The 13683-nt window shown below is 52.0% G+C and overlaps 2 protein-coding genes and 5 non-coding genes across 7 annotated transcripts; all 7 read right to left on the reverse strand.

The window, feature by feature from the left end:
• Positions 1 to 6061: 6061 nt before the first annotated feature.
• Rps11 (ribosomal protein S11) lies at positions 6062 to 8085 on the reverse strand. The gene is made up of 5 exons (XM_021167238.2): positions 7982 to 8085; positions 7102 to 7233; positions 6844 to 6919; positions 6510 to 6639; positions 6062 to 6236 (listed from the first exon to the last, which is right to left on the reverse strand). Exons 1-5 carry the CDS (start codon positions 7994 to 7996, stop codon positions 6113 to 6115), a joined length of 477 nt encoding a protein of 158 aa, XP_021022897.1. The 5' UTR covers positions 7997 to 8085; the 3' UTR covers positions 6062 to 6112.
• LOC115031614 lies at positions 6706 to 6792 on the reverse strand. The gene has a single exon (XR_003837289.1). It is a non-coding gene; the product is annotated as a small nucleolar RNA SNORD35 (small nucleolar RNA).
• A 1153-nt stretch (positions 8086 to 9238) lies between the features above and the next one.
• On the reverse strand, positions 9239 to 12412 carry Rpl13a (ribosomal protein L13a). Its single transcript, XM_021166430.2, has 8 exons — positions 12314 to 12412; positions 11139 to 11211; positions 10853 to 10918; positions 10651 to 10752; positions 10368 to 10453; positions 10139 to 10198; positions 9770 to 9892; positions 9239 to 9687 (listed from the first exon to the last, which is right to left on the reverse strand). Exons 1-8 carry the CDS (start codon positions 12326 to 12328, stop codon positions 9601 to 9603), a joined length of 612 nt encoding a protein of 203 aa, XP_021022089.1. The 5' UTR covers positions 12329 to 12412; the 3' UTR covers positions 9239 to 9600.
• LOC115031613 lies at positions 10007 to 10096 on the reverse strand. Its single transcript, XR_003837288.1, has one exon. It is a non-coding gene; the product is annotated as a small nucleolar RNA SNORD35 (small nucleolar RNA).
• Positions 10263 to 10329, reverse strand: LOC115031611. Its single transcript, XR_003837286.1, has one exon. It is a non-coding gene; the product is annotated as a small nucleolar RNA SNORD34 (small nucleolar RNA).
• LOC115031609 lies at positions 10526 to 10609 on the reverse strand. Its single transcript, XR_003837284.1, has one exon. It is a non-coding gene; the product is annotated as a small nucleolar RNA Z195/SNORD33/SNORD32 family (small nucleolar RNA).
• LOC115031610 lies at positions 11025 to 11107 on the reverse strand. The gene has a single exon (XR_003837285.1). It is a non-coding gene; the product is annotated as a small nucleolar RNA Z195/SNORD33/SNORD32 family (small nucleolar RNA).
• Positions 12413 to 13683: the final 1271 nt, after the last annotated feature.

The following is a 13683-nucleotide window of genomic DNA, read 5'->3' on the forward strand; positions in this document are numbered from 1 at the left end:
TAAGAACTTTCCGGGGCTAGAGAGAAGGCTCATCAATTAACAGCACTTGTTACTCCTGCAGGGGACCAGTTCAGTTCCCAGCTCCACGTGGCGCTCACAATTTTTAGTTCCGGGGGACAGGGATATGATGCCTTTTGGCCTGCTGGTGGTCTGCAGACATACATGCAGGCAAAACACCCACACACATGAAATAACATTTAAAAAGATAAGGAGGGCCGGGCAGTGGTGGCGCACGCCTTTAATCCCAGCATTTGGGAGGCAGAGGCAGGTGTATTTCTGAGTTCTAAGCCAGCCTGGTCTACAAAGCGAGTTCCAGGACAGCCAGGGCTACACAGAGAAACCCTGTCTCGAAAAAAAACAAAACAACAAACAAACAAACAAACAAGATAAAGAGGAAGGAAAAGAGAGCCAGGCCCAAGTGTGGTGGTGCACACCTTTAATATCAGCACTTGGGAAGCAGAGGCAAGGAGGATCTCTGTGACTTCCAGGCTAATCAAAAGTACATAGTGAGTCCCTGTCTCGAGAGAGAGAGAGAGAGAGAGAGAGAGAGAGAGAGAGAGAGAGAGAGAGAGAGAGNGAGAGAGAGAGAGAGAGAGAGAGAGAGAGAGAGAGAGAGAGAGAGAGAGAGAGTAGAGAGAAACAAAGGAAAGAAGAAAGGAAGAAGAGAGCAAGCAAGCCATAATTAGTCAGACTTATGGTGACGGTTGCTAACAACAGACAGCGTTCCCTCTCTATGTAGCAATATCTCAAAAGGAATATAACACTGTGACAACAAACAGTGCTCAGGGCCAAGCACACATGACCCCTGAATTTATCTTACCCTCTCCCAGCCTTGAACCTGTGATTTTCTGGGAATTTTACAAACACGACTATAAACTGTGTTCTGTACAGAAATGTCTTAAGTCCCCTGTGTCACCCCAGGACCTGTGTCTTTATCAGCCTAGGAGTTCATTTACTGAACAGGGGTGGGGGAGACTCTTCACAGGTGTTTGCCCAGGGCCGAGGACATCGTTCATCAGGTAAAAGTGCTTACCATGTAAATCCCAAGACCTGGGTTCAATCCCTGGAAACCATGTGGTGGAAGGAACTGACCTCTGGAAGTCGTCCTCTGACCACAGACAGGCACTAAAGAAATCTAACAAAAATGTTGGCATAAGACACATCCCGGGGATGGGGTCCCCTCTTGGGAAGCCCACAGCTGCACTTGCATGTGGGCAGTTTTCCTTTCGTGTTTTTCTCTGCCGATGCCATGCTTAAATCGCACAAAGTATGTATATATGCATACTCAGACACAGACAGATTTTTGTATTTTTTAATGTCTTTTTAAAGGTTTTTATTTGTGTGCGATGTGTATGACACTTTCAGTTTTGAATGAATAGATGTAGCAGCCAGAGCGAAAGCAGAAGGTTCTGGTGAGATGGCGCAGGGGGTCTGTGTGCCCGCCCACTGTCAAGCCTGGCTACCCAGCATCTGCAGTGAGGGAAGAGAGACTCAGTTGACAGCTGAAACTTACTCCTCCCCGTCTCTGTGAAGAGCAGAGGGATCTCTGAGTGTGTGAGTTCCAGGGGGGACAGGGGCGTAGGGGAAGTCTGTTTCTGGCCCATGTGTGGCTGTTGATGGTGTGTGCAGAAGAGACCAGTAGCTTTCTCCCAGATATTTACGGCCTGAAGACTTCTCCCCTACAGAAACGGACCGGGCAGAGATAAGCTGAATCTACCTCCTTGTTCAGCTGTGTGCAGTAACCCAGCTTCCCTGTTGAACTCTGAGAAGAAACAATATGTTCCTAGGTGGGTGCTGCATTTTCTCCCACAGAGAGCCCAGCCCCGCCAATCCCAGGCTTTCTGTGTGTCCATGTGTTTTCTAATTTCTTGGATGTCCCAGTTAGATATGTCCCTGGAGGCATGCTGGACATGGCTAGATCTCCACACGAACTCTGTGGTACAGATATGTATTAACTAAGTAACTGTAATAACTGTCTTGTTTTTGTTGTTCAAGAAAGGGTTTCTCTGTGTAGCCCTGGAACTTGCTGTGTAGACCAGGCTGACTTCAAACTCAGAGATCTGCCTGCCTCTGCCTCCTGAATGCTGGATCAAAGGTGTGCCCTATCACTGCCTGGCTGAAATTTTGTAAAAAGCATCCTGGTTTTGAGCTTGGTGTGTATGTGTGTTTCAGTTGGTAGAATTCTTGTTTTGGGTTCCATCCCACATAAATGGGCGTGGTGGAGAACACCTGTCATCGCAACACTGGAGGCAGCAAGGTCAGAAGTTCAAGGACCTCCTCAGCTACTTATAGGCTGAAGGGCCAGCTTGAATTGAGTGAGACTGTTTTTAAAGGAAAAAAGAGAGAGGCAGGAATATTGCCATGGTTTGAGGACAGCCTGTGCTACATAATGAGGCCCCATTTCTTTTTCTTTCTTTTGTTTTTTTGTTTTTCGAGACAGGGTTTCTCTGTGTAGCCCTGGCTGTCCTGAAACTTGCTTTGTAGACCAGGCTGGCCTCAAACTCAGAAATCCACCTGCCTCTGCTTCCCGAGTGCTGGAATTAAAGGCGTGCGCCACCATGCCCAGCGAGAAGCCCCATTTCAAAACAAAACTGAGCAAAATCAAAAACCAAAAATAGCCGGGCGTGGTGGCGCACGCCCTGCTTGTGGACGTTGTACATCGTGGTGCGCACTAGGCTCCGCACCACGATGTACAACGTCCACAAGCAGGTCGAAAAATAAATAGCCAGGTATGGTGGCACACGCCTTTAATCTCAGCAAGTGGATCTCTCCGAGTTCAAGGCCATTTTGTTCTACTTGGTGAGTTCCAAGTCAGCCAGGGCTATGAGGAGACCCTGTCTCAGAACAAACCCTGGGTTGTGCACACATACTGTCAACATGCTCTCCCATTATCACAGCCCACTGGGAGCCAGGGTAGCACACCCACCTGCAATCCCACCACTTTGGAGGCTCTGGCAGGATACCTATGAATTTGAGGCTAGCTTGGGCTAAACAGTGAATTCTTGGGTAGTCTCAGCAACAGAGTGAGACAGCAAGTGTCTCAAAACAAAACAAGACACAACACAAAGAACCCAAAAAGGGGGAGCAGCAATGCTGCCTGACCATTCTGTCCCTCAAAGAAAGTTCCACACACAGCCAGACCAAGCAGTGTTAGCAGGGCCAGTCCTACCTGCCCTGTGGGCAGTTGGTGGGCCAAAGCTTGCTGTCACTAAACCAGGACCCTGTCCTGGGTGGTGCTGATGCACATTTTTGATCCCAGCATTTGGGAGGGAGAAGCAGGAAGTTCTTTGTGAGTTTGAGGCCAGCCAGTTCTACGAAGCAAGTTCCACAACAGCCAGAGCTACACAGGAGAACCCTGTCTCCAAAACAAACACCCAAGACCCTGCTGAGAAGCCTCGCCCGGAGCCAATAGCTCCTCTCTGGTCTTCTCACCAGACATGATTCGCTACAGAATCTTCTAGAAGCATACTTAAATGACTTCATCAAGCTTGCTCTAGAAGACACAGGTCCCATCACCATACATAACGGCTGCAGCTACCTGCCAAAGGTCATTCTCCTTGGGCCACAGAGTGACCTACCTGCACAGCTAGCTGCTAGTGTGGACACCATTTACAGATGAGGAGACTCAAGGTCTGTGGTTGAGTGAGCAGTGAGGCTGGTCAGTGCTGAGCCTGTCTGGGGACACCTGGATCCTGGGGCATCTCCTCAATTTCCCACTTCCAGGGACTGGCTGTGCAGATATATACGTTCTTTGCAGCCAACAGGCAGGAAGTAGGTTTGACAGGAGACTCAAGGAGGAAGTGTGGGCTAGTGAGCTGGTTCAGTAGGTAGAGGTATTTACGGCAAAGCATCATGGTCTGTTTGACTTGTGGGACCCACATGATGAAGAGTACTGAATCCTTTGACCTCTACATGGGAGTCCGTGGCAGGCACACACACACTCACTCATATAAATAGTATTTTCATTTTTAGAAGAGGTTATCACTATGCAGACAGGCTGACTTCAAACTCTGAGATCTGCCTGCCTCTTGAGTTCTGGGATCAAAGGCGTGTACCACTGCTGGGTGTGGTGACACACACCTTTAAACCCAGCACATAGTGGGCAGTTTTGAGACTAGCCTGGTCTAAAAAGCAAGTCCAGGACAGCCAGGGGGTGTTACACAGAGAAACCGTCTTGCAAAACAACCAACCAAAAACCCCAAAGATGGGCATCACCATACCAGGCTTTGTTTGAAAACAGGGTCTCTTGTGCCCTTAAACTGCTGATCCTCAAGTATCTACCTCTCAAGTGCTGGATTGCAACTGCACGCCCTTGGTGTCTATGAGGTGCTGCGATGGTCCCAGGACCTCGTACTTGTTAGAAAAGCCCTCCACCATGGAGCTACAACCCAGCCCCTTGGTGTCTGATTCTAGGAAGGCACTACACCTTTGAAGAGTACTGAATCCTTTGACCACATCCCTAGCTCTTTAAGTCTAAGATAGGGTCTGTGTTGCCCAAACTAGTCTCTGACTTCTGACAATCCTCCTGCCTCAGCTCAGCCTCCCTAGCAGCTAGATTATCACCAATGTCTACATGTGATTGGAACCGGATATTAGTTACCAAGTGAAAACAGGTGCCTGTGGACCACTAAAGGCCCAAATGGGCTGTGTGTCAGTCACCTGGAATCTCAGCACCCAGGAGACAAGAAGTGAGGAGACTTGTCAGTTTGAGGCTAACCTGGTCTACACAGAGCTCCAGACCATCTAGGGACACACTGCAAGACTCTGTAAAAGTAATATAAAACCAATGATGCCAGGGAGACATTTCCACCTGGAGACAAGGCGCCAGGTATGGCTGGCACTGGGGTTTGACAAACCAGAGCGTGCAGTACGGGAAGTGCTGGGCTCTCAGGCAGGGGACTTGTGTTCTTCAGTTGTGCAAAGGCCTAAGACTACAACCTCCACTCTGCAGATGACTAAACTGCTTAAGGGTCGTCAGGGGTCCCTCTTCTCTCTCAGGTGTCCCCTCCCTCACCGACTCTGCAACTTTGAAAGGTGAAGCCCCAAGCACCCCTGAGAGGAAACAGGGGAGCTGGGCTGTTGTTGTAAACACAGCCCCACCCGGAACGGAAGCACCTGCGGCTGGAGGGGGCCACACCTCTCAACAATTGGCTTTAGATTCCTCAGGGTCCCTGTCCCCTGTAGCTCTGAGGCTAGCCCCTCCTCTGCTTAGTGGCTCTTTACTCCTGGGTGGCTGGCAGGCACCCAGCTTGGGCGGTGCCCCTCCTGACCTGTCCCTGCCCCTTCCTGCTTGCTTTGATGCAGGCCCACTTCCTTTGACAGGAACCCCCTCCCTCAGCAGCCTGGTTAAATGCAGAAGGCCGTGGTGAAGCAGTGCTTTCTGCAGCATCTCTTGCAGGCAGAGGACTCTTCTCAATGCCCTGTCTCCCAACCCTTGTACCAGTGCTGTGCCTCAGACCCTGGTACAGGCCTGGGGGACAGGGACTTGGGGACCCCCGGCAGCAGCAACTCCAGCTTCTCCCTCCAGCCAAGGGACTTTTCCCCAGGTTTGCCCCACATAAAGGGGATGCCTTGGGTCCTTTCCTAAGTGGGTATTCCCATCACTCCAACATCCATCCTGGACAACCTGGGGCCTTCTTGCCATCTCATTGCTGAAGGGTTCCTGTCCCAGGACATAAGCCAGAGGGGAGGCAGTGGCTACAGGGGTTCCAGCAGATTATTATACTGAAGTTGGAGAACTCGCCCCTTCCTAGGTGTCTTCACCTGCAAGGTGAGTGTGGGACCATGCTCACTCTTTGGCTGTGGGAAGACCAGAGACCCCTAGAAAAAGCCCAGGCGGTTCTCAGGGGCACCGAAGAGCTTAGACCTAAACTAAGGTCATAGGCTCCACCCTTACTTCCTCCCGAGAGGAAGGGGGTGCCTGTATCAGGTAGCTGACCCTGGGTGTTCTACTTGGTTACCAAGATTTAAAAGGCTCATAAATGCAGCAGACACCTCCAGCTCAGGAAAGTCCTGGCAATCTTCGCTATGTCCCAGGACACATGAGACTCCAAGCCTGTTCTGTACGTTGGAAAATAACTTTATTTGTTCTAAGGCATTGGCCAGAGTCCCCTTAGAACTTCTGAAACTGCTTCTTGGTGCCAGCAGCCTTGGTGACCTTGAGCACATTGAATCGCACAGTCTTGCTCAGGGGCCTGCACTCTCCAACTGTGACAATGTCTCCGATCTGTACATCCCTGTGGGGTCAGACAAGGAGTCTTCAGGAGGGGCCTCCCCAGCAATCCCTCCTTCATCCAGACAGGCTGAGGAGGGCCACCCCTGCTCCACCCAACCAGTCACCATCTATGCAGTTGCTAAGACTAACATACAACTTCTAGTTCCCAGACGTTCGCACAGCAGTCTACACACTCCTGGACCTCACACTGCTCTGCCCACAGGACACCTCCAGCCTAGCCAGTGACTGTCTTGTCTAGAGTCATTACCCCAAGCTATCAGAGAACCACAGTCACCTGAAACAGGGGGACAGGTGCACAGACATGTTCTTGTGACGCTTCTCAAAGCGATTGTACTTTCGGATGTAATGGAGATAGTCCCGGCGGATGACGATGGTCCTCTGCATCTTCATCTTCGTCACGACACCTGGGAAGGTTACAGAAAGGTGTTAGCAGGTAGGAGTCAGTTGAGCGGGGCTCCCAAGGAGCTCCATTTATGGCATCAGCTTTGCCAACGGGCTGTCTCAGCAGTGCCCTGGAGGACATTTGAAGACCATCGTGAGAACAGACATCACTTGCCACGGCCCCTGGACAGAGGATCCTAGAACCACCCTTCCAACTTCCCACTCACCAGACAGGATCCGACCTCGGATGGAGACGTTACCAGTGAAGGGGCATTTCTTGTCTATGTAGGTGCCCTCGATGGCCTGTAAAGTTATGAAAGTGGGGTTTAGATTACCACTTCCTTAACAGAACCAAGGATGATGCCTCAGGGACCCAAACTACAGTTCCCAGGGGCTCATGGGAAGCCACTGTGAAGAGGGCGGGGTGGCTGTGCTCCCACGTGTGCAGGGCATCAGGGAATCTCATCTGCTGGAGGGTCCTGTACCTCTTTGGGTGTCTTGAAGCCTAGACCGATATTTTTGTAGTACCGAGGGAGTTTTTCTTTGCCGGTTTCTCCCAGCAGAACCCGCTTCTTGTTTTGAAAGATCGTAGGCTGCTTTTGGTAAGCACGCTCCGTCTGTAGGGATGAGAATTTGGTGAGGTTGCAGGTAAAGTTCGAGGAAATCAGAGACAATATTTCTTCCTTCCTACCTTCAACCTTATTTGCCCCAATCGCCAAAACCGGCTGGCCAGGGCTCTCCAACCACCCCAAGTCTAGTTTAGCTCACACACTGCGTCCCATCTGTCACCTCCAGAGCCTGCAGAACTCACGGCTGCGATCAAAACCAGCTTTTCAGCCATACTGGATCTCCAAAACACAGAAATCCACTCATTCGGGATTCACAGCTAACGTCCACGTAGCCGAGCCTGGTGGGCCAGAACTGTCATCCCGGTTGAGGGTGAGGTAGGATGGCAAGTTTAAGACAAGCCTAAGCTCATCGAGGCCAGAGCTGCGCTCACACTGAAAACTACAGCGAGGTCGGACCCGCAGCCATGCCGTAGAGCGCACGAGGACCGGGCCTCAGTCCCCATCAAGGGGAAAAAACCTGCTTTACCCGGTGTCCTCGGCTCTGCCGCCGCAGGACTCCCGCGCCGCAGGATGCCCTCCTCCCGCCACAACCCCTCACCCGTTAAGCTCTGAGCTTTAAGGACCAACTCCCGAAGCGCCGGGGACCCCATTACTGCGTAGAGCCCGGATTTCCGAGCCGCCTGAGAACGAAGGCATTCGCAGGCATCCTCGCTTCAGATAATGCGTAAGACAGCGAGGACGCCAAGGGATAAGCTCCACGCCGAAGCGTCGGGGGAAAGCAGCTAAACGCTCGAACCTGAATGTCCGCCATCTTCCCGGCCGCCGGAGAAAAGGAGAGGCAGGGCCGCTCCCGGCTTCCTTATTCACCACGCGAGGTCGGGGAGGAAGTGACGCGAGTCACCCTTACGGAAGTGGGAGGTACTTCCGGCGATTGCCCGCGCTCCTGGGACTGTCCGTACGCCGCCATGACGAGGGAGGACTAAGGGGGGGGGGGAAAGATCCTATCATCTCGCGAGATTTCAGGAGCGCGTTGCTGGAGGAACGTGCATCACGTGATATGGCGAGGCTTAAGGCTGAAAAGGCACGCGGATTGGGAACCGCGTGTTTCCAGAGAGAAGGGGCCGCGCAGGGAGGGTCTCAGGAAAGGGGTGAACTGTTTTACAGCAGAGTAGCTGATATACGATGTCACCAAGCCAGCGTCGACCGAATAGTCAGCCTTTCTTCCTTTTACCAAAGGCTGACATTACCAAGGTCGCATGCGTCTCAGCACCACACTTTGATGGGTTTATGTCCTGACTACTCTTGGATGATTGTCTGACCTTAGGTGACTACCCCAGGCAATGGAGGAATCATTCAGCCAGGTGGCAAAAGCTTGTGTCAAAGTTTCTAGTGTTCACCATTCTAGCCCTGCACAGATTGGCTACAACAGTATAAAGGATATTTTCAAAATAGAATGACATTTTGAGTGGTGCTCCATCTTTTTAACCCCAGCACTCATGGTGCTGTAAGGACTTGACTTCCAGGTCAAGTCCTTACAGCAAGTAATAAAACCTCACGGAGGTTAACATGGGAAGCAATTTTTTTTATAAGATTATATGTAAGTACACTGTAGCTACCTTCAGATACTCCATAAGAGGGCATCAGACTTCATTATGGATAATTGTTAGGCACCATGTGGTTTCTGGGATTTGAACTCGGGTCCTTCCGGAAGAGCAGTCTGTGCTCTTAACCACTGAGCCATTTTGCCAGCCCCCGGAAGGATTTGATGTTTAAAAAACCAGAAGACTCAGCCGGGCATGGTGAATGCCTTTAGTCCCAGCCTTTCCTTGTGGTGTGGCCTGATCTCCTGCAGTCCAGGTGCCAGCTCTTGTATCTTGGTGCTGACTTACAGTAAAACCATCTAGGACAGGACCCAAGATGTGTACCTGCACCTCTTGAGCAACAAAGCCTATCCCATGACCAAGGATTCACCCAAAGGGGCCCCCCATGCCGCAGTGCAGATGATCTGCTGATGCCCTCTGCCCCTCCCTTGCACAGCACACATTGCACACACTTAAGTCAAATAATTTATTAGCACATACAATCCTCCAGGAAAATACTGCTTTGTGGTCTGCTGGGAAGGAGCACTTGTAAACCCCAGCTCATGTTCAGATCTCATTTTCATAGCTGCAGAATATGGTACTTGATCAGGTAGGTGGGGCAGCCCTGCTACTCATTTTCAACACTGAAGCTCAAGTGATTCATTCCATGGTTTGCACTTTAATAAAACTCAAGCAGGTGGCATGCTGTCAGCTCTCTAAATGTCCCCTCTACCCACAGGAGCAATGCCTAAGGAACCTTTGGTCCCCACTTCCCTGGTCGGCGGCGGAGGAAGGGCAGGCCAGGCAGGCATGAGGCAAACAGTCTTTATTGGGTTCACACCAGGAGTCCATTGGTCTTGAGGACCTCTGTGAACTTGCAGATTTTCTTCTCCACGTTCTTTTCTGCCTGCTTCCGTAACCTCTGTGGTGTGAAAAGACACATGTCAGACTGGTTGCTTCTCACCCGAGTCCCCCTAAACCTGGAGCACAGTGTCTGTCCTCACCAAGATCTGCTTCTTCTTCCGATAGTGCATCTTGGCCTTTTCCTTCCGTTTCTCCTCCAGAGTGGCTGTCACTGCCTGGTACTTCCACCCGACCTCATGAGCCAGACGCCCCAGGTAAGCAAACTGCAGAGGCACAAGGCTGTAAGGACATGGAATGTGCCCCAGCAGCACAAGGGTGAGCTGGAGGGCCCTAGGGACCCTATTTCGAGGACTCATCCCCCAATGCGGACGGGAGCCCTCCTGGCATCAGCTTAGCCTTTGGCATTATCAACACTGCCCAAACTGTGGCATCTGAAGACCATCGTGAGAATAAAAACATCACATGCCAGTCTTGAGGTTCACACGCCTAACCTGTAACCCAGAGCTTACCTTTCTGGTAGGCTTCAGCCGAACAACCTTGAGGGCAGCAGGGACCACCATCCGCTTTTTCTGTTAGAGAAAAAGAGGGGCTCAGAGGCCTGTTGGGAACACCTGGCAAGAAGGCCGGCAGGGCAGGCGTCTCAGCCAGTGGGGTTTTCATGAGGCTCAAACAATGTAGGTAATAGAACATCACAGACGCTGGACGCAGAGGCTGTAAGGCTAGGCTTGCAAGGCTCACCTTGTCATAGGGTGGAGGGATCCCATCCAACACCTTGAGGCGTTCCAGGGCAGCCTGGCCTCTCTTGGTCTTGTGGGGCAGCATGCCTGTGGGTGTAACAGCAGGCCTCATTAGAGGTGCTGAAAACCCCATCTGACCCCAAGCAGCAGGGAGCTACGACAGCCTCAGATGGTAGTGCATGTAGAGTCATCTCATAGTCGAGCAACTCGAACATGAGTGGGAGATGTCTCATCACAAGCTGCCAGAGCCTACCCTGTCCTACATGTCACCATCACCATCTCACCTCGCACGGTGCGCCAGAAAATGCGGCTGGGGGCTCGGAAGTGGTAGGGGCCTCGGGAGGGGTTGGTATTCATTCGCTTCCGGAGAAAGGCCAGATACTTTACTGTCAGGAGAAAAGTATGTACGTGAGGCAGGCACCCTTGGACCCAAAAGCAGAGCAGAGAGCCCGCTTGTCTAGGAGCAAGGCCCCAGCCCAAACTCACACTTGTTTCTGTAGAAGTTTCCAGAAATGTTGATGCCTTCACAGCGTACGACGACCACCTTCCGGCCTAGAGATAACAGGGAGTTGGAGACAGTCAGCAAAGCCTCTTGGAAGGCAGATCTCTCGCTCCAAAAGTATTTCTAGGCCAGGGGTCCCAAGGAAGCAGGGGCTGGAGAGTCTCAGAGCGGTGCATGGGTTGATCTCACAGTCGTGAGACTCAAACGAAAGATGGTGAGTGTTGCTCATCATGGACTCCCAGGCAAAGGGAAATGTTGAATGAAACTTACCCAGAAGTACCTGCTTGGCCACAATGGCTGCCAGCCGGCCAAGAAGATGGCCTCGGCCATCCAGTATCAGAACCTGTGGAGACAAGAATGCTTAGGAAACAGTCTGGCTTTCCCTATTCCAGGTTAGCAACCTGTCAGGATGCCTACTACCCAGATGAAGCAAGTGTCCCAAAGGGCCACTGTAAAACTAACAAAGCCTCAGCAGGCATAGGATTCCTTTTGTGTACATAAGTTGATTTTTTTAAAATGGAACTTCATTTAACCCTACCAGGCCTCAAATCCCAGGATAGCTGGGATCCAGTGGCACACCGTTCATTACAAAATTGACCAGATCTGGTTTCCGACTTTAGCCCGTTGTAGCTTTTCATCGGATCCTCAGCTGCTCATGGCAGAACCCTTCTTATATACACTCAAACGAACCCGATTTAGCTAAGCACACATTGGCTGTCCCGTGATTCTGAGCAGTGCAGACTGATTACAAAGCTTCAGGCATGAAGGCACATGTCTGCATCCCAACCCAAACTACAGAAGAAACCCATTCCACAGCCACCCTGTTTATTGCTGTTCCTGGAGGGTCAAAACTGTCCCAAACAGCACCATTTACTTCCTGAGCAGCAACCTGTCAAGGTATCTCAAGTCAGGAGGAAGGTACAGGCAATTCCTGACCAGCCTCAAAATCACGAGGTTCCTGCCTCAGTCGGGAGAATAACTTACTTTTAAAGTTTTGCCTTATCAACCCCCCCACCCCCGCCTAATTCTGAAGCACACTGAAAACACCCTCAAAAGGCCTACAAGCCTTCAGATCAGATGTTACAGGAATTCTGTGCCCTAAAGTCATGCAAAGCAGGAGCCTCCGACAGTTTCTCCTTATCTTACATACACCAGACACCAGAGATTGCAAGCTCCCCGCACCCCAACGCCTGAGATTAGAACCTGTAAAAGTTGTTTCCGGTGTTGGAACCCCAGCCCCACTCCCGTCTTCCCCAGGAATCCCGCTGCACTTCCATCGCCCCATACCTAGGCAGCCGCGGCTCGTTACGCCCGTTACACAATCCCCTCGCGTGAGACGTTTGCTAAGTCCCATCGCACAAGCAGCGGGGAGCAGTGGCCCCTCACTGCGCTCCCGCCTGGCGCCCACCCGACCCCACACCGCCCGGCGCGCGCAGAGTCCGAACCTGCCCCTCCGCCATCTTCGGCAGCCGCCTGGGAAAGGAAGAGGTCTTGTCGCAGGGTTTCTTATCCCTTGCTGCAGGGGCGGAGGAAGTGACGCAGCCAGCTCGAACAGACGAGTTTCCGTCTTCTAATTGGTCGAAGCGGTGAGTGCGCGTCTATCGAGGCGGGCCATTTTTATTTTGTCCAATCAGAATGTCTCCTGAGTTGGCTCTTGGCGGCCATGACTGTGCGGGGCCGGAGGTCACGTGGGTCTCAGAGCGGCTTCAGCCGTACAATGCCGCCCAAGCCGCTGCCGCCATATTTGAAGGGATCGCTCTTCTCCGTTCCGGTGTCTGCCATGTGCAGCGCCATTACTCCCATCAAGTGATGGCGGCTGCAGAACACGTGGTGGCCATGAGAGGGCGAGCATAGTCCTGGCCGGCCCTTCAGAGCTGCGCGTGCAGCGGTCCCTCCCCTCAACCCCACGGTGTGCCGACCATCGCTGGTCTGGCCTGAGCCTGGGAGTCTCGGCTATCAAACGGGTGGAGGAAGCCTTCCTGGATGGAGGAGACTGCGGGGAATGAGGGGCTTTGAGGTTCCCGAGACGCAGACGCCCTCCCTCGCTTCTGTCCCCAAAGGCCTTTGTTTCCGTGACTGTTGTCCGCGCTGCCCTCCCGGCTGTGCGCCTCTAACCGCCCGCCACCGAAGGGAAATAACAAAGACAGTAGACTGTTGGCTATCAAAGACTCGTTTTGTCCTGAAAACCTCCCTAGCCAGCCGAGCCTGGGTCGAGTCCTCCTGTAGGTGCCAGCATCGTTTGCTTGCCTGTTACACTTTGGGGCCATGGTTCTGGGGAATTGAGTTGCGTCTGCTTCACATCAGAGCCCCATGGGCGTACCCCGTGCTGACCCTGGGCTACTGGAGGCCTCGGGAAACAAATAGAACCTTTTGTCGTTGGTTTGGGTTTCTGACATAAGATTTCTGCAATCCAGGCTGACCTTAAATTTAAGATCCTGCCTCAGCTTCTGGAAAGCCGACAAACCAAGATTCTGAAACCTAAAAGGTGCACCTATTCCCTGTCCTATCCACAGACAGGCTCGGAAGAGCTGGTAAAAAAAAAAAAAAAAAAAAAAAATTATATACAAGTACATGGGGGCAAGGACTTTGCACAGAATTTGGTGAGTTGTGATGTCTCCATCCTCGGGAAAGAGCTGGCGGGGGCGGAGCAGTGAGGTCCAAGAGGGGGCCAGCCTCCACCCAAATGTCTGTGTGTCCAGGCTGTGTCTGTCCAGCGACTCCTGCTTCGCCTCAGTATCCTCTGTAAAAAGGGGTGATCAACGGTCCCTGAGGACTGGAGTTCTCACGTGACACTCTACCACTGAGCCACGCCCCC

Source organism: Mus caroli, chromosome 7, assembly GCF_900094665.2.
Source record: "Mus caroli chromosome 7, CAROLI_EIJ_v1.1, whole genome shotgun sequence".
NCBI lineage: Eukaryota > Metazoa > Chordata > Mammalia > Rodentia > Muridae > Mus > Mus caroli.